This window comes from Monodon monoceros, unplaced genomic scaffold (assembly GCF_005190385.1).
Source record: "Monodon monoceros isolate NGI ecotype Baffin Bay Population unplaced genomic scaffold, NGI_Narwhal_1 Super_Scaffold_10, whole genome shotgun sequence".
Lineage (NCBI taxonomy): Eukaryota > Metazoa > Chordata > Mammalia > Artiodactyla > Monodontidae > Monodon > Monodon monoceros.
The window spans coordinates 15,478,709-15,500,668 of record NW_021703766.1 but is presented as its reverse complement, the minus strand read 5'-3'; the positions used below and the strand labels follow the sequence as shown (position 1 = coordinate 15,500,668).

Genomic DNA, 21,960 nt, shown 5'->3' with positions numbered 1-21,960 from the left:
TGGCTCGCAGGCTGTAGAGCGCAGGCTCAGTAGTTGTGGCTCACGGGCTTAGCTGCTCTGTGGCATGTGGGATCTTCCTGGACCAGGGATTGAACCTGTGTCCCCTGCACTGGCAGGCGGATTCTTAACCACTGCGCCACCAGGGAAGTCCCCTTAACCTGTTCTTTACAGTTAGTCACCTCTTACCTGAAACCTTACTAGGCTTGTTTTAATTATTCTATATGCTTAGAACATAATAAAACCTCTTCTTGAAAATTGTAAACAAACCTTGCATGAATTCATATTGGCTCTCTTCTCTTCCCTACTCCCTCTAATTAATATGACAAGAGGGGTAAATTTTTAAGTAATTATTTTTAGAGGTTAAATACCCCCAAGCAAATATGTTAAAAACAAAGGATATCTGGAAGTTGACGTCACAGAAATGATTTTTGTTTTTCCTGAGGAAGCCATGCACTGACTACTGTGTCTTTCCCTTTGAAATGAAATTTCTTTTGCTTGGAATGTAGAGGAACAATGAAATGGAGAGTCATGAATCAGGTCTGCCTCTCAGTACTTGCCTTCGTCGGATATAGTGACCAACCCATCACAGTTTAAGGTGGAATGGTGGCTTTTGGCCCAGAAAGTTGACTTCGAATTTTCTGTACTCCATAGCCAGGCCATGCCGGTCCTTTTCCTGCCTCACCAGTGAGTTCAGTGGGGCAACCTTAACTTCTAACAAGTCGAGCAAGTGTTTGTCCACTCCTTAGAAAGTTTGCGTGGCGAGGAGTCCGCAGCTAACATCCTGTCGGGCTGCGCTTGGGGTTTGACCCTGCATTTCCCCGATATTGCCCCAGTATCCCTCTTGCCTCGCTTTACAGAGTATGTAATCGATGGCACTCGCATGATTCCTTGCCACGTTTTTAAACCCTTTGAAGTGCCAGGAGCCCAGCATGTTGCCTGTGGAAGATTCATTGAGATTTAACACATATTTTCATATGGCATAGCTGCCAAAATGAGGAAAAATTGCTTTAACCAGCAAAGTAAAAATACCACCTGATGTTTTGCACAGTATGGATCCAAATATCAACCTTTTCATGGACAGTTGAATTTAAACGCTAAACTCTTTAATTATAGTATTAAAAATAATATAACTACATGACAAACGTAAAAATGGGGAGATGGTCCGTGATGCCAATCACCTAAATACAGCAGTCATTTTCTTCCAGTCTTTTTTTCTAATATCTATTTTTTACAAAGCTGTATCATGTTATAATGCATATGTTATCTTATTTTTTTCTGATTAACCTTCTCAAGGATTTTTCCATATTGCTTCATAGCTATCATATGTAATGTCATCTAATAATAGAGTGGCTGTACCATTGTTTACTTAACCGTGCCCTGTTGTAAAATATCTAGATTGTTTCCAGTTCATTTTGTCATTATTGTAAAAGCCACTACAGGTAGTTACCCTTGAAGTTGTTACCAGTATAATCCAGTGGTTCCAGGCACTGTTTAAACTATGGCTTGTCTCTGGAGCGCATCTATTTGTGTTTCACTACTGTGACGTCATAATGGCCTTAAACTGATCAGTAATTAATTTAAAAAAGTAATAATGTTTTCTAGACTGTGACATCGCTCTTGGAATTTAAGTCAGAGTTTCGAAAAGTCTTCAAAAAAGAAAACCACAGTACTTTCCCTCTTGGTATTCGTACAACCTCATTTACTTACGCCTACAATGTATGCTAGTGACAGAACTAAAGTAGGAACTGATTTTGGGACTCTGGCCCTTTTGAAGTTGTTCAGAGAGAAGAAGCTTGAGAAAACCTTAGACTGTCATTGTCAGTAGTGAACCCTCTTCCAGCCTGCTGATGGAGAACTTGCGCAACTGTTTACCCATCTACAGAAATTTTATAAAATCTCTGGTACCATGTTTTCATAGGGATTGACGTTTTAATGTCTGGGGTCAAGCTAGGAGGGGCCTGTCAGCCTCGTTAACCTAACTCTTTGGAGCAGTCCTCACATCACCCAGGGAAGCACAATGGGATTGTAACTGGGTGTTAACAGACTCTGATATAGGAAAGGCACGGCCTTATCTGTAGAGAAGAAGCCTAGCGAGCTGCAGGTGGCTAATGTCCACTTCTAGACAGATCTGATCTAATAAAAATGCAGATTGCCCCAGACAGAAGGGAGATGAGCCCCGGAAGTTTTCACACCAGTGGATGCAGTATTTCATATCATAGCAGAGCTGTTGTGTTGCTCCAGAGAAAGGAATGAGTGAGCAAGTGCCGATTTTATTTTTTAAAACACTTTAGAACAGCTCCTTAGCTTGAGCTCACAAAGGAAGCTTTAGAATTACAGAGCAATTTGAGAGTATGAAAAATAAAAAAAAGGTAATAGAAGTCCCCCTCTCCATGCAGGGGGAAAGAATAGTGGCTTCTGAAACGAGAATTCTCACCTCTGCAACCTCGTCACCATTCATCATGCGTCCAGCCTTGAAGGACGAGGGTGGACTCCGGTCCTGTGAGGACGCTAATGCTGCACTGGGTTACACCGGGTTTGCTTTGCAGGGAGTGGATGAGTCGGGCGGTCTCAGCCTCCGCGCTCGTTCATCCACACTGCTGAGCAACTGCACGGTTGAAAATCATTCTGAAGAGCGGGGGTAGCAGGCAGGTTGAGGGCATCGACAAGGCAGTGTCACGGTCCTGTAAAAGCAGGTGTTGTTTCAGGTCAGGCAGACTAACAAAAAGATGGGGATGGGTGTTTAGAATAGGATCTGCATCTTGGCTTGCCCCTAGGGGAAGGGGGAGCAGAGAGCAGCTCTTTCCTAACTGTAAGCCCTGAACCTAACCTAATCCTACAGATTGGAGGTGGAAATGGGGAAGGTGGAGGATGGTTCTAACACATAAGCATCTGAAGTATCATCTAACGTCTCCACCCACCCCATCTTCAGAATGCCTTTGAAAAGCTATAGAAGAGCTAACAGAGAGAAGACAACCAGTAAGCAAAAATGAAAAACGATGGAGAATAAGAAACCTTCTGGGGGCAGGAAGATCTTACATCCCCAAAACATTAATTAAAAGACTCCTATTGTGGGAGTGTTCAGGCAGGGGGCCCATCACACTCCGAGGTCTAAAACCTGTGACGCAAGGTTTCGCGGGATCAGGTCTGCCGGGGGCTGGGAGATGGGAAGTGGGCCGTGGGAACCAGACTAGAATGTCACATACAGCACCTAGTTAATCGGCAGCCAGTCCATCACATTAAATATCCAGCCGTCATGTATTACCTTTCAAGTGAAAATGAATAACTCCCATTAAGAAGAAAATGGGTTTGAAGTCGATTCGAGACAGATTAAAGTACTGTTATGAATGTGTGCTGGGAGGAGGAGGGGTCCGTGTGTAATATGCTTGTCCTTTTTAAATAATAGATGTTCTACAAACTTATGTAGACCAGGTTACCAAGATACTGGGGTTAAAGATCAGAAGATGTGCATTCTGGGAAGAGCATCCACTTCCTGGAATATTTCCTGCATTTTGCATTTTTATTTTCCAAAATTATTGTGTGGCCTTACGATTTTAATGAATAAAATTGATTTTTTACAACTGTTTATTAAAGCACACATCTGTAATGACAGCATCTTGGGTATCCACGTCAGAACAGATTTCAAGGCTGGAAACACACGCTAGGGAACTAGGCTGGATGAGACAGAAAGCAGTTTGACCAAAGAGTAAACATGAGGCTTTCTAAACCAGTGACCTCAGTGCTGAGTCAAATGATTTTTCAGTGAGGTAGGGAGGGCAGTGGGTATGTACTGTCTCACTACCATTTTCAGGATTTTTCTTCTTACCACTTGTAGCAAAATGCTGAAAAATGGAGTTCCCGTCCAAAACAGTGAGAGAGCCAGCCTTAAGATACTGACCAGGTTTTGGAATGCCCACATCTGACCATTTGGAGATTTGTGTTTATACTGGAGGAGCCCTGCTTATTTATCCTTGTTAAAACCCTTTCAGCCCAGCTGTTTTCTCATCACAATCTTCCAGATCCCTTTCCATGCTTCAGAGAACTCCTTCCGCCAACACTTCCATGCTCACTGCTTGCTGCTTCACTCTTATGTGACTCTCCTTCCTCGTTGGTGTTTTGTTGTTTTGGTGGAGTGGGGTGCAGAGGGCATGTTTCTGGCAAGCAGAGAGGACACTTTCCCTCTGAACCACCCACTCTGAATAAACTCTTGTGTCTGGAGCACTGGCTCGATTAGAAGTTGGAGCCACGCCCTATCTAGTTCCACTCTTCAGTTACTTCTTCCCCAGAAGCAAGTTGCTGAAGCCACACTTGACTTTTTTGCACGCATTTGTATGCAGATATCCGTGTAAACCTTTCTCGGGTCCGTCCCATTTATCATGTCTCCTGTGCTGTGCTGTGCTGTGATTTCAAGAGCTGTGACAATAAAGTTGGAAGCACATCATCTATTACATCCATGAAAGCAGAGTGTGTCTGGTACTTGGGTTGACTCGTGGTTGGCAAAGCAGCTGGTGACACTTTCCCACGCACCCTCATAAGCCAGCAGATTGTGTCTTGATTGGGGGAGGTCAGAATAGACTGAATGTAGCTTAATCCAACTCAGAGCCTTTTAGTCCATTTCTGTACCTTTTTTTCTTAGTGTTCAGTTGTTAAAGTTGTGTAGTGACAGAAATTCATGGGGGACAAAAAGAAACACTTGCTTCTTTTCTAGCATGCCTGATAAATCAGTCCGGATGCTCATCCTACTTTAATTTTGGTGTTTCAAGAAAATCCTGTGCTATAAATGAATGTTGATTTTCACCCAACGCAAACCCTCTGGGAGCTGGCCTGGTCTGGCTGCTGTATTACATCTTCTGCTTTTTCTTCCAGCATCATCAAGCCAAGCAGAGAAGGAGCTGACAGATTCTCCTGCAACCTCCAAACGCATCTCCTTCCCAGGTAGCTCAGAGTCTCCTCTCTCTTCAAAGCGACCAAAAACATCAGAGGAGACCAAACCGGAGCAGGTGAGGCCAGAAGGGGCTGTGCTGGTGGGGGAGTGTTTCACATAACTGGGGGGAAGGGGGGGAGTGGAGTCTCGGGTGGGCGGGCTTGGGGCGGACACAGTTGCGGTGGGAACTGAAGATTCAGCCGGAGGGGTGGCTGTGTGTTCCCCACAGATGTACCAGTGTCCCTACTGCAAGTACAGCAACGCCGATGTCAACCGGCTGCGGGTGCACGCCATGACGCAGCACTCGGTGCAGCCCATGCTCCGCTGCCCCCTGTGCCAGGACATGCTCAACAACAAGATCCACCTCCAGCTGCACCTCACCCACCTCCACAGCGTGGCGCCCGACTGCGTGGAGAAGCTCATCATGACGGTAAGGCAGTTGGGAGCAGGACCACGGGGCTTTTCTTTCCCCAGCGGTCAAAGGTGATGCAGCAACATGGACAGGACGCTGTGTTGCTGGATGCGAGAGCCAGCGCAGAGTCGGAAATGTCAAAGATAGTTCTGTGACCTTTGTTCACCTTAGACTTGGCCTGACTGTGGCCTAAAGGGCTGAATACATATGCATTTCTCAACATGCCTTATCATTCCTCTCTCCCCTCAGGACGCAGAGGCCTAGAGTAGCTAACCATTTACATGAAGAAGTTGTTATTCAGATTCTCCAAATCTTTACTGAGCAGGTCATCTTCTAGGTTGCTCTTAAATTCATTATGTCTCATTTCATCCTCACAACCACTCTGTTTTATTTAAAAAGTTTGACACGTTTACATTGACAGCTGAGGAAACTGAGGCTCAGAGAGGTTAACTGACTTGATGCCCCTGCAAGTGGCAAACTCGCAGAATGTAGCCCTGTGACGTGGGAGTTTCTCAAGTGGATGCTTTCATTCTCAAAGCAGGAAGGTGCTCAGTTGGGTAGCACGTGGCGAGTCATGAACAAGGGCTTTGCATTTTGAGCATGATGTTGCTACACCTGCGGGGCATGGCTCTAAGTGGCCACTGTAAACATGGCCCAAAAGATTAGTATAAGGATTTAAATCTAATGTAATGTGAAAACTTTTCAAACGTCTACAGGCGATACCAATATCCTGCATTCTGTGTATGCTTGGGCTGCTGGAAAGCCCTTTCCTGATCGCTAGAGGAAAAACCCCCAAAGAGAAAAATTCTCACCTCTAACTTCCTTCAACAGTGGAGTAATAAGTTAATTTGATTGCCTTTTCGTGTGAAGATTCCCATGCAGGTCACAGATGTATAACCTCTAGGCATTTCCCATTCCACTTGGTTACGCAAAATTAATGAATAACATTGTAAATGATGTTTAGTCGTGAGGAACATACATTTGATGATGCATCAAGAGAACCTTAGCAGCCAATGGCAAGCTCTAAGGTGACCTAGCATGAGTTTCATTTCAAGTATAAATGCACTTTCCATGGGTATTTTCAAATAGACAGACTGGTGAACATTGTTGAAAGGTTCTCTCTAAGTGGAAACTTCCTTTTGTGGATGGGTGGGTTTCTGTTACAAATTCCCCTGGAATTCTCTCCAGCCTTGGAAATAACAAGGGGGATTTTCCTCAGGCCTCATCATACTTCTCACAGATGGCCTGGAACCATGGGAGCCTGAAGAAACAGGAAGAGATGTGGGGAGGGTGGCATTTTCAATACATCGTCCTTCTGCTCTGGTGATTATTTCTCCTGTTTAATATCAGTCTGGTCTAGGAAATGTGAGCCTGTAGTAATCTGTATGATTGGTTTACATCAGACAGTAAGTTTCATCTATACATCCCTAGGGACTACTATATAAATTATATTTCAAATATCCATTGTTCATCATACTTTTATAACAGCAACAGTACGGTACATTCAAAGTAGCAAGTCTGGCGTTCATTATGAATCTTCTTCATTTATCAACAGGGTCTTTGAGAGGAGGATGTTACTGCTGTGTTTGCTTGGGTACCAATCCCTAAGATATTTCTGGGTGTTACCCACTCAAGCAGTGATTCTCAACCTTTTTTTTTGGAGACGCTGGTGAAAACGGTTCAGTAGCCTTACTGGGTATTCTGTGCACACTAAAGTGTGACAACTACTATTAAGAACTCTTTCAAATATTCTCCATGTGCAAAATTGTGTGTACAATGCCAGAGAGCATAAGGATACCCTAAAATCCATCCATGGAAACAGGTTAATAAACCCTATTTGAGAAGACTCCCTAAGAACATAATTACGGAGGAGAAACACACTCCCTAAAGGGGCTGTGCTTGGCACCTTGTACAGGAACCCCTGTGTACCTACCTCATTTGCCCGTAGCAGACAATGGAGATGTTTTCTAAATATTTCTGAAAAAAATGTGCAAATTGTGGGAAATGTGCTGACTATATAGGAAGTTCATTTGCTAGCAACAGGAGAAAGTTAATGGATTCAGAAATAAAGTTGAAAGTTGTGGGAAATGTCATCATAAGGGTTTTACACTTGATTTAAAGGCGTATATAAGGATGATTTGGTACCCTGTCTTTGCATGAGAAGATGGAGTTACTGCATGGCTGTCAGTATTGAATTGGTTTCTCAAGTCATGAGGATGGTTTGCATTGAGCTAAATGAAGCAATTCCACCTCGACCCTTTAGCAGCATCAGCAGGAAAAGATGAGCAACCAGGGTTAGAGGGGCGTTTGTGGCCATACCTTGGGGTGAGCCCAGCATCCTATTTGAGGACTGGACTGCTGATCTTGGTCTCTGCCCTGACAAATTAAATAGTTGCCATTGTCCTTCCTCTGAAAAGTTTGGTGTTAATATGAAATTTGCAATTGTTTTACAACTAAGTGTTTATAATGAACCTGTGGTTAGAATCATGCCCCTGGAGGATATTTTACAGCAATTTTATTAGAAAATTGGCCAAGGGAAAGTATTGGTTAGGCTTTCTGACGATACGTCTGTTTGTTCCTGGCCAACTAGAGCAGGAAACTCTGAGAAATGCCCCTCAAATCAGAGCTCCATTTCCTAAACCATATCATTAAGGAATGGTCAGTGTTCAGTCATTCATCCTCCAAGAGGAGAAAGTTATGTCTGCTTTATCCTTGAGTGGCTAGGATGAATGGCAGTGAGAGGAGTGAATCTTCTTCCTTGCCAGATTGTTTGACTGAGTTCACTGCCTTTGGCTGCAAACTAGGAAAGCCTGGCAAAATCCACCAAACAGACAGCTCCCGGCAGACATGGGGTGTGTCCAGGGTATCTAAAGCTATAAATTCTGGTAAATACTTTTTGCTGTTTGGGTCCAAGGTCCCAGGATCTGGCTTGAATTGGGTTTCAGTCTCTCTAAAAGTAAATTCCACCCTGATAAATGGAAATAGATTACTTTCTGTACAATGCCTTTCCGTTCAGTTGTAAATGGAGGGTGTTTTGAGGAGGCTTCATTTAATAATACCTTATCAGACAGCTTTCAGGAACCTGCAGTGTCTAATATGTCTGTTGCTATGGTAACAGCTGCTTGCTTATGCTCTGCATCTCATATCTGTGTCTTCCATGGGCCCCCTTCTTTTTACCGATGAAGGGGCTTGAAAAATATTCTCCACTGGGAACAATTGCAGCTCTGGCCCTCCGCTATGGAAACTGCACCCATACCACTTCATTCTGCTCGGCCTATTGGAAACAGAGCTCCAAACGGTGTCTTTACACACGTCATATGAAAGACGGAAATCTATAAAGCTCAAGGTGGTGAGACAAGTGCCCCTCCAGACCCAACTGAGCGACCCGCCCCCGATGTCAGTTCCATAGAATTCTCACCTATTTACCGAGAAGTCCGAGATTCCGAACTGGTGGTGGGGATATAGGAGCTGCTGCTCGTGCCCTCCTTTGTCTCACAGTTTTAGGCGAGGAGGGTTGAGGGCATAGGGGACAGGTTTCTGGCCCCTAAATGAGAATGGGAAAGACCACCTACAATGCATATCAGTAGTCTTAAATTATTCTAATTGATCACTGTCCTTCTAAGTGGCAGGACACACCACTGGGATCCCGGAGCACTAATACGGGGAAACTGTCTTTGTTCCCCAGTCACTTAACAGAGTATATGACCTCATGGCAGAGAAGGGGGTTGGCTCTGGAGCAGCCCAGGAACACCTCTTTCTCTAGCCCTTCGTCTTCACTCCCTCTGCTAGTCCTTAGTTATTCTGTACGTTTTGTCCACGCACAGATTCCCCTTGGCTGCCCCTGGACCTGCACTGCCTGCAGGTCCCCTCCACCCCCAGCCCGCCCCAGCTGTCTGTCTCCTGTGATGTTTTCGGTCAGTGATGTTTTCGGTCAGTGTCTGTCTCTGCTCGTCGTGTGCCTGTGCATCTGAGTCTCCAGATCAGGCTGGCTGCTTGGCCCCCCTGCACTGGGGGCTCTCGGGTGGCCAGCGGCCCTGAGGCTATGGCACCCACTTGGGTACCAGCTCTCACTTTGTCTCCATCTCAGAGGAGGGTAATGAAAATAATCGGGCTTCATTAATTCCAAGCCCTGTGAGGTGATAGCCATTTGGAGCCTGTTTGCCAATTAGATGGTCTAAATTAAAAGTGACCTTGGTATACTGCCACTGCTTGCCTCTCCAAGTCTAATGAAGCTTTTCTCTCCGATTCAGTCCCCTTCTCAGCTTTTTTCTCCCTCACTCACTGTGTGTGTGTGCACATGTGTGTGTGAACTGTTCATATGTTTCCTGTTCTCCCACCTACCTCCTTTTTCAGTCTTTCTCATTCTTAGATTTTAAAATCTGGTTCAGGGCTGCATTTGTTTCTGGCCCATATGAATTGTTAATATGGCCCTACAATTCTTCCTCTTGGGTTTTAGGTTTAAAAAAAAAACAACAAAAAAGATAGACAACGACCTAGGAAGACATTTTAGAAGGGGAACGAGACAAAGAGAGAAACAGCCCTCTCGACTCCGTGGTCCAGCGCCCAGCCTGGCACATTTGGAAGGTAGTAAAAGGAAAAGAGGGAGAAACCTCTGAAGCTCTCTCTGCTGCCGTGAGTTGCCGGGCTTGCTGGCTGCAGATGTGCAGAGACCAGCTGGCAGCCATCGAGGTCAGGGGAGGAAGTGAGCAGCCAGACCCTCACTGGCGCCGTCGACTTTGGGTCCCCCACTAGCTAGAATGGTCAGTTCTGGAAGCGGTTGGCTTTTAACTCCATGCTTGTTTTTTGAACAGGACCAATGCCTCATTCACAAGGTGTAGAGACCGGCCAGGTCTGTGCCAGGAAGGCCTGTGTCTGAGGCTTTTTCCCTCTTTTTTTCCCTCCACCTGAGGTTCTTCATTCTCTTGATTTTTTTTACTGAAATATGAAGGATTTGAGTCTCCTTGGGAGTCTAGGTTTTGGCAAATCTGTACTTTCACTTGGAATAGAGAGCCTTTCAGAAAGAAGCTCTACTCAGGCGAGCAATGCCAAGGCTGTGGGGATGAAGGTCTCAGAGAAACCAAGTTCAGTACTCGCTCTAAGAAAGTGCCTTTGCTTTCCAGCATGTGGAACTTGTTGGTTGCATTGATCTAACCTCAGACAGGGTGGCCTTGAGAGGTGAATTTGCATGAGCAGTCCCGTTCAGAATTTAGCAAAGTGTATATACCCCTTGGCTGCTCAAGTTGTGGTATTTGGCCATTTCATATCCATGACCCAGAGAAAGCAAGGAGTGGGGAGGGCTCCTTATAACTCCAGCTTCTCCTATCGAAAAAGAGTCAACATCAGCGGCCCCTCCCAGATGTCACAGTGGGGACCAGACCCACATCTAAGACCCTGGGTTTTATAAGGTGTGTCCTTGGGGCTTTCGGGCCCACTCACCTCATAGAAACTTGAAAGGCGTTAAGTCATAATCCAAAATAATGGTGAACTGAACAGGAGGTAGGAACTAGGTATTTACAAACCCACGTCACCTTTCCTAGTAGTTCAAGGGCAATTAACTTGAATCCCGGAATTTCCCTCGAGGGAGCCTGTGATTTCCTGAAATTATCTACGATAGTTTGTTTTAAAAGTATTTTCTCTAGGAGGCTGCAACTTTCATCAGATTTTCTAATGAGTTTATGATCTCTAGAAGGTTAATTATTCTGGACGTGAGCTTCTTGGACACAGGGACCCGGTCTTGCTGTCTCACAAGCGTGCAGCACGGGGACCTTGTACAAAGTTTAGTGAATGATGGTCAAATGAATGGATGAGCAGAGTCATTTGAGGCCCTTCCATCTCATCAACTAAGTTGTTTTGGAATGGCTTAAGCGTGAAGATTCTTAGTACCGGCATGGAGCTCTTCTGTTTCTATCGTCATATGTGAGAATTGCTTGAACTTGAAGATTTTCAGCATCAGAGCAGAACTCCACATTTCCCTTGTTATATGTGAGACTTGTTTACTTGTTAGGAAGGTACTGCGCCTGCTCGGATGATATTTTCTTCCTACGTTTCCGTCAACTCTGCATGCTTGACTTGGCTCCGATGGCTGAGAGGAGCACATGTGGTATCCAGATCATCACCACAGAGCTGCTTTGCGTGGTCATGGCCGCCGATCTTTGAGAGACTCAAGTTCTGAGGCAGTAATGGCTCTAAGCAATTGAATTTTCTTACCAGAAAAACTTTGACTTTTGGTTAAAAGTCTGTTTTAATAGTCTGAGGTCCCCTCTATACATTAATGAGTAGACTATGGGGGAATGTAACTTAACATACTCAGTGTTTATGGGTGTAAGATTATTGGAAGAATCAATCTACATGGGTGTCAGTGTAGGAAGTGTAGGTGTTTAGACTGATTGTGTACTGTTGTCTGGCCAAACCTAAAACTTTTTGTTTGGCTTTTGAGTGTGTGGATGGGAGGGCTTGGGGCAGAGAGAGTGAATGTGTAATGCCGCGTACGCTGTCGGTACAGGGGAGCTGCTGGCGGCATCTAGTCCTCCGAGGGTCTCTGTGGTTTGGACACGTTTGGGGCGGCTCTGCTTACAACGCTGTGGCCAGGTTTTGTCCTCTCACACACTGGCATGCTCCGACGCTCCTAGAGAAAGGGAAATGTCTTTACAGAACTCTGCCCAGCACTGTTGAGTGACCGCCTTTCCCACGGATTTTCAGCCGTCCATCAGAGGCTGGCTGGGATAGACTCAACCTTCCACACTGTGTGGCAGCCAGATATGATTGGGAAACAAGGAGTGCCAAGGCACGTATTGAAGGAACTCAGCCTTTGGCCAACTTTCATTTTCTTCCGTGAGCAGAATTCCTCAGTGAGCCATTGGCAGGACCGTATTTTTGGCTCTTTACAAAAAAGCGTGGTAACTTTGAGTGATGAGCTTGAGAAGCTGGTAGGAGAGGGAGTAGTGGACACGGACACGGGAACATTAGTGTCCGAGAGCTGACGTGGGGCCCTCCAGCGTCCTGCACAGCAAAGAGGCTTCCATCGCAACCTCTCTCTTCAGACCCATGTGCAGACAGACCGCACCAGAATTTCTAGATCCTTAGGATTCTCTTTAGGGGTCTTCTTCTTTGCTTTCTGGGAATTTCTTGCCCATTAAGATTTTATAGGGCTTCCCTGGTGGCGCAGTGGTTGAGAGTCCGCCTGCCGATACAGGGGACACGGGTTCGTGCCCCGGTCCGGGAGGATCCCACATGCCGCGGAGCGGCTGGGCCCGTGAGCCATGGCCGCTGAGCCTGTGCGTCCGGAGCCTGTGCTCCGCAACGGGAGAGGCCAAAAAAGTGAGAGGCCCGCGAAAAAAAAAAAAAAAAAAAAAAAAAAAAAGATTTTATATACCCAACCTTTTTTGTTTGTTTTCAGGGAGAGGTTGGGTACACTATAGATGAGAAGATGCAGGTAGATAGAAGTAATTACGTAAACACGTATGAGGCAAGACTTACAGGTTTGGGGGCCCAGATTAAGATGCAGAGGAGCATGTGAGGTTGATGATTATATTTTGGGGAGAGTTAATTGATGGAAGGTGAAGGCAGACAAAGAACCGCTGCTTACTGCCTTCTTGAATCCCAATCAGGAATTATGATTAAAGTCGCGGCGAGACAACAGAGGGCTGATGAATTGGTGTCTTTTTTTTTCTTTCTTTTTTGCCGTCATTCACACTTGATTGACTTCAACCTTTCAAGTGCAAAAGTCTCTCTTTTCCATTATTATTCATAGCCATCTGAGTTTTTCTAATTAAAGTGTATGAAAACAATTACTGATCCGTCGTACTGAGTCTGTTAGAGGGGATGTCTGCCTTACTGTAATGTGTATAAAAAGCCCACAGTTTTCTATAATGATGTGCAGCTGAGGTGTTAGATAATTTTATTCTTTTTTACTCTGTAGGGCTTTTTTTTTTTTCACTTCTCATGATTCATTTTTCATAATTCCTAAAGATCCCAGGAAAGGACTGATCCTGCAGCTACAGCCGAGAAAGGAGGTGTGGGGGGGAGTCTTTTTTCCTTTCCCTTTCTCCCCCTCTTGCCCCCAACCTCGTGCTCCCCCTTGGTTGAGGACTATAAATTAATCGGTGACCTTTCACTTCTTGGATTCCCGCTGGACTCCCCAACCACACTGGTCAGAAATGCTTTCTGTTAAAAAGAAAATAGATGGAATGAGTTTGGCCATCTCCGCTCCGTTCCGAACGATTCATCCACAGCTAGCTGTACGCAGCTGCTGGCGAGCTTTGTGTGAGGGTGCAGATTCTGTGAGAGCAGGGATTCTGTGTCACATTCACCTGCCACGCACCTGCTCTTCGTAAACGCAGGGTTTCTCAGAGCCCTTCTCCGTAGTGCCTGTTGCTTAATTTTTGCACCTACGGGCATCTGGGTTGCTGAGGTTATCCTAATACCCTGAAATGTATTGAGGAGTTACCTTTTTGGATTTATGGGGACAGCTGTCTGAGTTTCCTCTAGGAGTGGAACCTACCACTGATGATTCTAGTGAACACGTCAGCAGTGATTTTGAGCAAGGCCAGGATCCTCGAACCATTAAAAATTAATAGTAATTTATTTTAAACATTTAATTTTGAACAGTAGTCTAGGCGTTCCCATCTTTGTAACAGCAAGTGAAGATACTATCTCAATAGTTGTGTTTGATGGGAAAGTAATGCCTCCAGGTGGGGCTGCGCGCCATGTAGAAAGGTTAGTGGTGACTGTAAGTTTCTGTTCCTGTAACCTCAGGGTCAGTTTGCTTCGCAGGCTGTCATCAAACAGGGAACGATTTCTAATTCATTTGGGAATATCATCGCCAACTACCTTCCCATCCTATAGTAGGCAAAGGGATATTGCTGCTTCTTAAATGAAGAACCGTTTAGCCTTACGTTGGATGTCGAGGGCCTCCTATCACGTTAATGGAGGGCAGATGATAACTTGTTTGGACACGCTTGCGGCCAGATGGCAGGAAAGCCTGGAGAAATAAATGCCGAAAGATCTGACCTTAAATTGTAGCTCTTTTGACCCAGGCTAATTCTGGAGTTGCTGTATTGGGAAACAACAGCCGTGGCCAAGGTGGGGCTGCCCTGTTGTAGAATGTAGGGTGCGGGGCACCCTCTGCGGCTGGGACACTGGCCAGAAGTCCCCTCTGATGCTGTGTACCTCAGGCAAAGACCCCAGGAGAAATCCTGACTGAAGTGAGTCATAAGAAATGCTCATTTGCACTTGATCTCAGCTTGTAAAGGGTTACAAAATGTTGTTTCCTGGAAAAATCTGCCAGTGTGTCTGCGTGTCCTTAGCCTTCCTTTTGTTCCCTTCTCTTCTTCTCACCCTTTCCTTCGCTCTTACTCCCCTCCTCTTCTTGCCTGAATACATTCTGAAAACAGTACTACAATGCTCCCTGCTTCAAGATTACAGTGTACTTTACTAGGTATGATTTAATTAGGGCCCTTATTATGTTTTCAGCAGCTTAAGGTGGGCCTTTCAACTTATCTACCTAATTGGTTGCACAAGAAGTTTCACAGCCCATGACAAAACATTGTCAGTGATCAAAGTCAAAATTCTGCATAAAGGAAAAATATTAATAATAAGATTATTCTTCAAGTGTGCACTGCTAATTATGTCCAGAATGTAACCGTAGAAACGCTTTTGACTGATGTGAGCTTTGTCTAATAAACATGAATCTTCAGTGAGCTATGAAAAGTGACACCTCCAGCTTTACACTGGTGAAGGCTAATTTTGCTTATTAAATAATTTTGACACATTTCCCTATTTTGTGTCTCTTTCCTCGCCCTTTGACGCTCCTCGCTTCTCTACCGCTTGCTCTTCAGGTGACTACCCCTGAGATGGTGATGCCCAGCAGCCTGTTCCTCCCAGCGGCTGTTCCAGATCGGGACGGGAACTCCAGTTTGGAGGAGGCAGGAAAGCAGCCTGGTTAGTGTCATTATTCTTGACCCCTGAGAAGAGTAAACAAAATGAAACCTGGGGCCAAAATTTTCATGGAGCAAGCGTGCCAAGAATTCTTTACGATACTCCTAAAAGCTGAATGTAACTTTTCAAGGGATGAGGGGCACCGTTGTCAGCTACTTGATACTCTGGTTCTTGGCATGTATTTGTGTACACACTTCATATGGTTTGAAGTGAGAAAACCAGGTGAGAACCAGTGGGGTTTTGGTGGACACCTGTCCCCTTAGACTGTACAGTGAGGAAGTGACTAACCAGAGAGTCAGCCAGTAGACCCATGACTTACCACCCTAAGCCATCAAATACTCCCTCTCTGAGGACTTAATTATTAGGGACCTGTGGAGCACATGGGTGATCTCAGGGCGCTGGATTAGTTGTCTTTCTAGGTGCTGTCATCTCTGCACAGAGCTCTTCTCTGAGACTTCCAGGAGTGCCTTATGGGAGGCAGCGGAGAGGTGCGTTTGGAAAGAACACTGTTGTAGGCATAGATGCTGCTGGTGCCCCACGGTGGGTCCTAGCTGGATGGGGCCTTAGACCTCTGTTTATGAGTCTCTCCTACATCTTTGACACCTTGTCAGCAGCTAAGGTTTAAGCTGGGAAGAGTTACACCACACTACTGCCCCACCGTGTCTCCCTTGTGCTTTTTCCATATTAGGCAGCGTACAGCTGACCCAAAAAAGGGTCAGAATATTTATGGGTGATGATCTCACTGTAGAGAAAAGTTTTAATGTGTTTTCATAATTGGCCACTTGAATGTTCTTTGCTTATTGAATAGAGAGGACAGTCCAAAGTCACATTATAACAAGAAATTTAATGCCTAAAAATATATATATCCCAAAATTTCTTATATTACAGTGGATAGCGGTTCTTGCAAATTCCCCACAGCTTAGGACAGCATTAATTCACATATTCTATAATTCAGATCAAAGGGGGTATATCCCTTCAAGCCAGTTCTTGAGAAATTGAAACAAACAAATATTGTTTGTTTAAAGACAGATTTGTGCTATGGTATAGGCCTACTAGCAGTTGAGACTTTTTGTATTTCCTTTTCTTCCTCTCTCTTCCTGTGCACCTGCTTATATAACACGTGCTCTCAGCGGTGTGGGGCTCTGTGGAGAGTGTGTGTGTCTGCAGGTTGGGTGTGTCCCTCATCATGAGACTCTGTTCATGAGGCCTTGCTGGGTAGACAGCTCTAAGCCTTCTTTATCATTGGCCTTTTTTTTTTTTTTTTTTCCAGAAACCTCAGATGATCTGGGAAAGAACATCTTGCCCTCTGCCAGCACAGAACACAGTGGAGATGTGAAACCCTCTCCTGCTGACCCAGGCTCTGTGAGAGAAGATTCAGGCTTCCTGTGCTGGAAGAAGGGGTGCAACCAGGTTTTCAAAACTTCCGCCACTCTCCAGACGCACTTCAACGAGGTTCACGCCAAGAGGCCTCAGCTGCCCGTGTCGGATCGCCACGTGTACAAGTACCGCTGCAACCAGTGCAGCCTAGCTTTCAAGACCGTGGAAAAGCTGCAGCTCCACTCTCAGTACCACGTGATCAGAGCTGCCACCATGTGCTGTCTCTGTCAGCGCAGTTTCCGAACTTTCCAGGCTCTGAAAAAACACCTCGAGACGAGCCACCTGGAGTTGAGTGAGGCCGACATCCAACAGCTTTATGGTGGCCTTCTGGCCAATGGAGACCTCCTGGCAATGGGAGACCCCACCCTGGCGGAGGACCATACCATAATCGTTGAGGAAGACAAGGAAGAAGAGAGTGACTTGGAGGACAAACAGAGCCCGACGGGCAGTGACTCTGGGTCGGTACAAGAAGACTCGGGCTCAGAGCCAAAGAGAGCTCTCCCTTTCAGAAAAGGCCCCAACTTCACCATGGAAAAATTTCTAGACCCTTCTCGCCCTTACAAGTGTACCGTCTGCAAGGAATCTTTCACTCAGAAGAACATCCTGCTAGTGCACTACAATTCTGTCTCCCACCTGCATAAGTTGAAGAGAGCCCTTCAAGAATCGGCAGCTGGTCAGCCAGAACCCACCAGCAGCCCTGACAACAAACCTTTCAAGTGTAACACTTGTAACGTGGCCTATAGCCAGAGTTCCACGCTGGAGATCCATATGAGGTCTGTGTTGCATCAAACCAAGGCCCGGGCAGCCAAGCTGGAGGCTGCAAGCGGCAGCAGCAATGGCACCGGGAACAGCAGCAGTGTCTCCCTGAGCTCCTCCACCCCAAGTCCTGTGAGCACCAGTGGCAGTAACACCTTTACCACCACCAATCCAAGCAGTGCTGGCACTGCTCCAAGCTCCAGCTTCCTGAGCCAAGTGTCCGCTGAAAGTGTAGGCATGCCACCCCTGGGGAATCCCAGCGGTGCCAACACTGCTTCCCCTTCAGAGCCCAAGGAAGCCAATCGGAAGAAGCTGGCAGATATGATCACATCCAGGCAGCAGCAGCAGCAAGCACAGACCCTGGCCCAGGCCCAGGCCCAAGTTCAAGCTCACCTGCAGCAGGAGCTGCAGCAGCAGGCGGCCCTGATCCAGTCCCAGCTGTTTAGCCCCACCCTCCTTCCTCACTTCCCCATGGCCACGGAGACCCTGCTGCAGCTGCAGCAGCAGCAGCATCTCCTCTTCCCCTTCTACATCCCCAGCGCCGAGTTCCAGCTCAGCCCCGAGGTGAGCCTGCCAGGGACGAGCGGGGCGCTGACGCTGACGGGGGCGGGCCCAGGCTTGCTGGAAGAGCTGAAGGCTCAGGTTCAGGTCCCGCAGCAGGGCCATCAGCAGGTCCTGCAGCAGCAGAGCCAGCTCTCTCTGCCCCAGAGTCACTCTGCACTCCTACAGCCCAGCCAGCACATCGAGAAGAAAAACAAATTGGTCATCAAAGAAAAGGAAAAAGAAAGCCAGAGAGAGAGGGATGGTACCGAGGGGGGAGAGGGCAACTCGGGACCAAAGGAGTCACTTCCTGATGCCTTGAAGGCCAAAGAGAAGAAAGAATTGGCCCCAGGGGGTAGTTGTGAGCCTTCCATGCTCCCTCCACGCATCGCCTCGGACGCCAGAGGGAACGCCACCAAGGCCTTGCTGGAGAACTTCGGCTTTGAGCTGGTCATTCAGTACAACGAGAACAAGCAGAAGGTACAGAAGAAGAACGGGAAGACCGAGCAGGGGGAGAATCCGGAAAAGCTCGAGTGCGACTCCTGTGGCAAGTTGTTCTCGAACATCTTGATTTTAAAGAGTCATCAAGAGCATGTTCACCAGAATTACTTTCCCTTTAAACAGCTGGAGAGATTTGCCAAACAGTACCGAGAGCACTACGACAAGCTGTACCCCTTGAGGCCTCAGACCCCCGAGCCGCCGCCTCCGCCCCCCCCCCCGCCGCCGCCCCCGCTTCCGGCAGCGCCGCCCCCGCCGGCCTCCACCCCAGCCATCCCCGTGTCAGCGCCACCCATCACCTCGCCCACGATTGCACCGGCCCAGACATCCGTGCCGCTGACCCAGCTCTCCATGCCCATGGAGCTGCCCATCTTCTCACCACTGATGATGCAGACGATGCCGCTGCAGACCCTGCCGGCCCAGCTGCCCCCTCAGCTTGGACCTGTGGAGCCTCTGCCTGCGGACCTGGCCCAGCTCTACCAGCATCAGCTCAATCCAAGTCTCCTCCAGCAGCAGAACAAGAGGCCTCGCACTAGGATCACCGATGACCAGCTCCGAGTCCTGCGGCAGTATTTTGACATTAACAACTCCCCCAGTGAAGAGCAGATCAAAGAGATGGCAGACAAGTCTGGGCTGCCCCAGAAAGTGATCAAGCACTGGTTCAGAAACACTCTCTTCAAAGAGCGGCAGCGTAACAAGGACTCCCCTTACAACTTCAGCAATCCTCCTATCACCAGCCTGGAGGAGCTCAAGATCGACTCTCGGCCCCCTTCACCAGAACCTCAGAAGCAGGAGTACTGGGGGAGCAAGAGGTCTTCAAGAACAAGATTTACTGACTACCAGCTGAGGGTCCTGCAGGACTTCTTTGATGCCAACGCTTACCCCAAGGACGATGAATTTGAGCAACTCTCTAATTTACTGAACCTTCCAACCCGAGTCATAGTGGTCTGGTTTCAAAACGCCCGACAGAAGGCCAGGAAAAATTACGAGAATCAGGGAGAGGGCAAAGATGGAGAGCGGCGGGAACTTACAAATGATAGGTATATTCGAACGAGCAACTTGAACTACCAGTGCAAAAAATGCAGCCTGGTGTTTCAGCGCATCTTTGATCTCATCAAGCACCAGAAGAAGCTGTGTTACAAGGATGAGGACGAGGAGGGGCAGGATGACAGCCAAAACGAGGATTCCATGGACGCCATGGAAATCCTGACACCCACCAGCTCCTCGTGCAGCACCCCGATGCCCTCCCAGGCTTACAGCACCCCAGCACCAACGGCCAGTACAGCTTCCACTGCTTTCTTGCAGCTTACGTCAGAGGCTGACGAACTGGCCACCTTCAGTTCAAAACCAGAGGCGAGTGATGAGAAACCAAAGCAGGCTGAACCTCCCAGTGCACAGCCAAACCAGACCCAAGAAAAGCAAGGACAACCAAAGGCAGAGCTGCAGCAGCAAGACCAGCCCGAGCAGAAGACAAATGCAGCCCAGCAAAAGCTCCCGCAGCTGACGTCCCCCGCTTCGTTGCCCCAGCCTCCTGCACAAGTGCCCCCCCCTCAGTGCCCCTTAGCCCAGTCGAGCCCCAGTCCCTCCCAGCTCTCCCACCTGCCCCTTAAGCCCCTCCACACGTCAACTCCTCAGCAGCTGGCCAACCTACCTCCGCAGCTAATCCCCTACCAGTGTGAGCAGTGCAAGCTGGCGTTCCCGTCGTTTGAGCACTGGCAGGAGCACCAGCAGCTTCACTTTCTGAGCGCACAGAACCAGTTCATCCACCCCCAGTTTTTGGACAGGTCACTGGATATGCCTTTCATGCTGTTTGACCCGAGTAACCCACTGCTGGCAAGCCAGCTGCTCTCTGGGGCCATACCTCAGATTCCGGCAAGCTCGGCCACTTCCCCTTCAACTCCCACGTCCACGATGAACACTCTCAAGAGGAAGCTGGAGGAAAAGGCCAGTGCCAGCCCTGGAGAAAACGACAGTGGGACGGGAGGAGAAGAACCTCAGAGAGACAAGCGTTTGAGGACAACTATTACACCAGAACAGCTAGAAATTCTCTACCAAAAGTATCTCTTGGACTCCAATCCAACTCGAAAGATGTTGGATCACATTGCGCATGAGGTGGGTCTGAAGAAACGCGTGGTACAAGTCTGGTTTCAGAACACCCGAGCCCGGGAAAGGAAAGGACAGTTCAGGGCTGTGGGCCCAGCGCAGGCCCACAGGAGATGCCCTTTTTGCAGAGCGCTCTTCAAAGCCAAGACTGCCCTGGAGGCTCATATCCGGTCCCGTCATTGGCATGAAGCCAAGAGAGCTGGCTACAACCTAACTCTGTCTGCAATGCTCTTAGACTGCGATGGGGGACTCCAGATGAAAGGAGATATTTTTGATGGAACTAGCTTTTCCCACCTACCCCCAAGCAGTAGTGATGGCCAAGGTGTTCCCCTCTCACCTGTGAGCAAAACCATGGAGTTGTCTCCTAGAACTCTTCTTAGCCCTTCTTCCATCAAGGTGGAAGGGATTGAAGACTTTGAAAGCCCTTCCATGTCCTCAGTTAATCTAAACTTCGACCAGACTAAGCTGGACAACGACGACTGTTCCTCAGTCAACACAGCAATCACAGACACCACTACTGGAGACGAGGGCAATGCGGATAACGACAGTGCGACGGGAATAGCAACTGAAACCAAATCCTCTTCCGCGCCCAGTGAAGGGTTGACCAAAGCGGCCATGATGGCAATGTCCGAGTATGAAGATCGGCTGTCATCCGGTCTGGTCAGCCCAGCCCCGAGCTTTTACAGCAAGGAATATGACAATGAAGGTACAGTGGACTACAGTGAAACCTCGAGCCTTGCAGACCCCTGCTCCCCAAGCCCTGGTGCAAGTGGGTCAGCAGGCAAATCTGGAGACAGTGGGGATAGGCCCGGGCAGAAACGTTTTCGCACTCAGATGACCAACCTGCAGCTGAAGGTCCTCAAGTCATGCTTTAATGACTACAGGACACCCACCATGCTAGAGTGTGAAGTCCTGGGCAATGACATTGGACTGCCAAAGAGAGTGGTTCAGGTCTGGTTCCAGAATGCCCGGGCAAAAGAAAAGAAGTCCAAGTTAAGCATGGCCAAGCATTTTGGTATAAACCAAACAAGTTACGAGGGACCCAAAACAGAGTGCACTTTGTGTGGCATCAAGTACAGCGCTCGGCTGTCTGTACGTGACCATATCTTTTCCCAACAGCATATCTCCAAAGTTAAAGACACCATTGGAAGCCAGCTGGACAAGGAGAAAGAATACTTTGACCCAGCCACTGTACGTCAGTTGATGGCTCAACAAGAGTTGGACCGGATTAAAAAGGCCAATGAGGTCCTCGGACTGGCAGCTCAGCAGCAAGGGATGTTTGACAACGCCCCTCTTCAGGCTCTCAACCTTCCTACGGCATATCCGGCAATCCAGGGCATTCCTCCCGTGTTGCTCCCCGGCCTCAACAGCCCCTCCTTGCCAGGCTTTACTCCATCCAACACAGGTGGGTTCTGCT

At 47.6% G+C, this 21,960-nt stretch overlaps 1 protein-coding gene and 1 long non-coding RNA gene across 7 annotated transcripts in view; one reads left to right on the top strand and one right to left on the bottom strand.

Moving 5' to 3' along the window:
- Positions 1-21,960, top strand: part of ZFHX3 (zinc finger homeobox 3) — a 281,412-nt gene that overhangs the window by 249,851 nt on the left and 9,601 nt on the right. For all 6 annotated transcript variants that reach the window (XM_029207754.1, XM_029207746.1, XM_029207739.1 and 3 more), the window contains 4 exons: positions 4,864-4,997; positions 5,151-5,351; positions 15,170-15,272; positions 16,540-21,948. In XM_029207754.1, coding sequence (XP_029063587.1) covers positions 4,864-4,997; positions 5,151-5,351; positions 15,170-15,272; positions 16,540-21,948 — 5,847 coding nt within the window. The remainder of the gene's footprint in view (positions 1-4,863; positions 4,998-5,150; positions 5,352-15,169; positions 15,273-16,539; positions 21,949-21,960) is intronic.
- Positions 2,234-21,142, bottom strand: LOC114886781. Its single transcript, XR_003791425.1, has 3 exons — positions 20,881-21,142; positions 20,302-20,397; positions 2,234-2,681 (listed from the first exon to the last, which is right to left on the bottom strand). It is a non-coding gene; the product is annotated as an uncharacterized LOC114886781 (long non-coding RNA).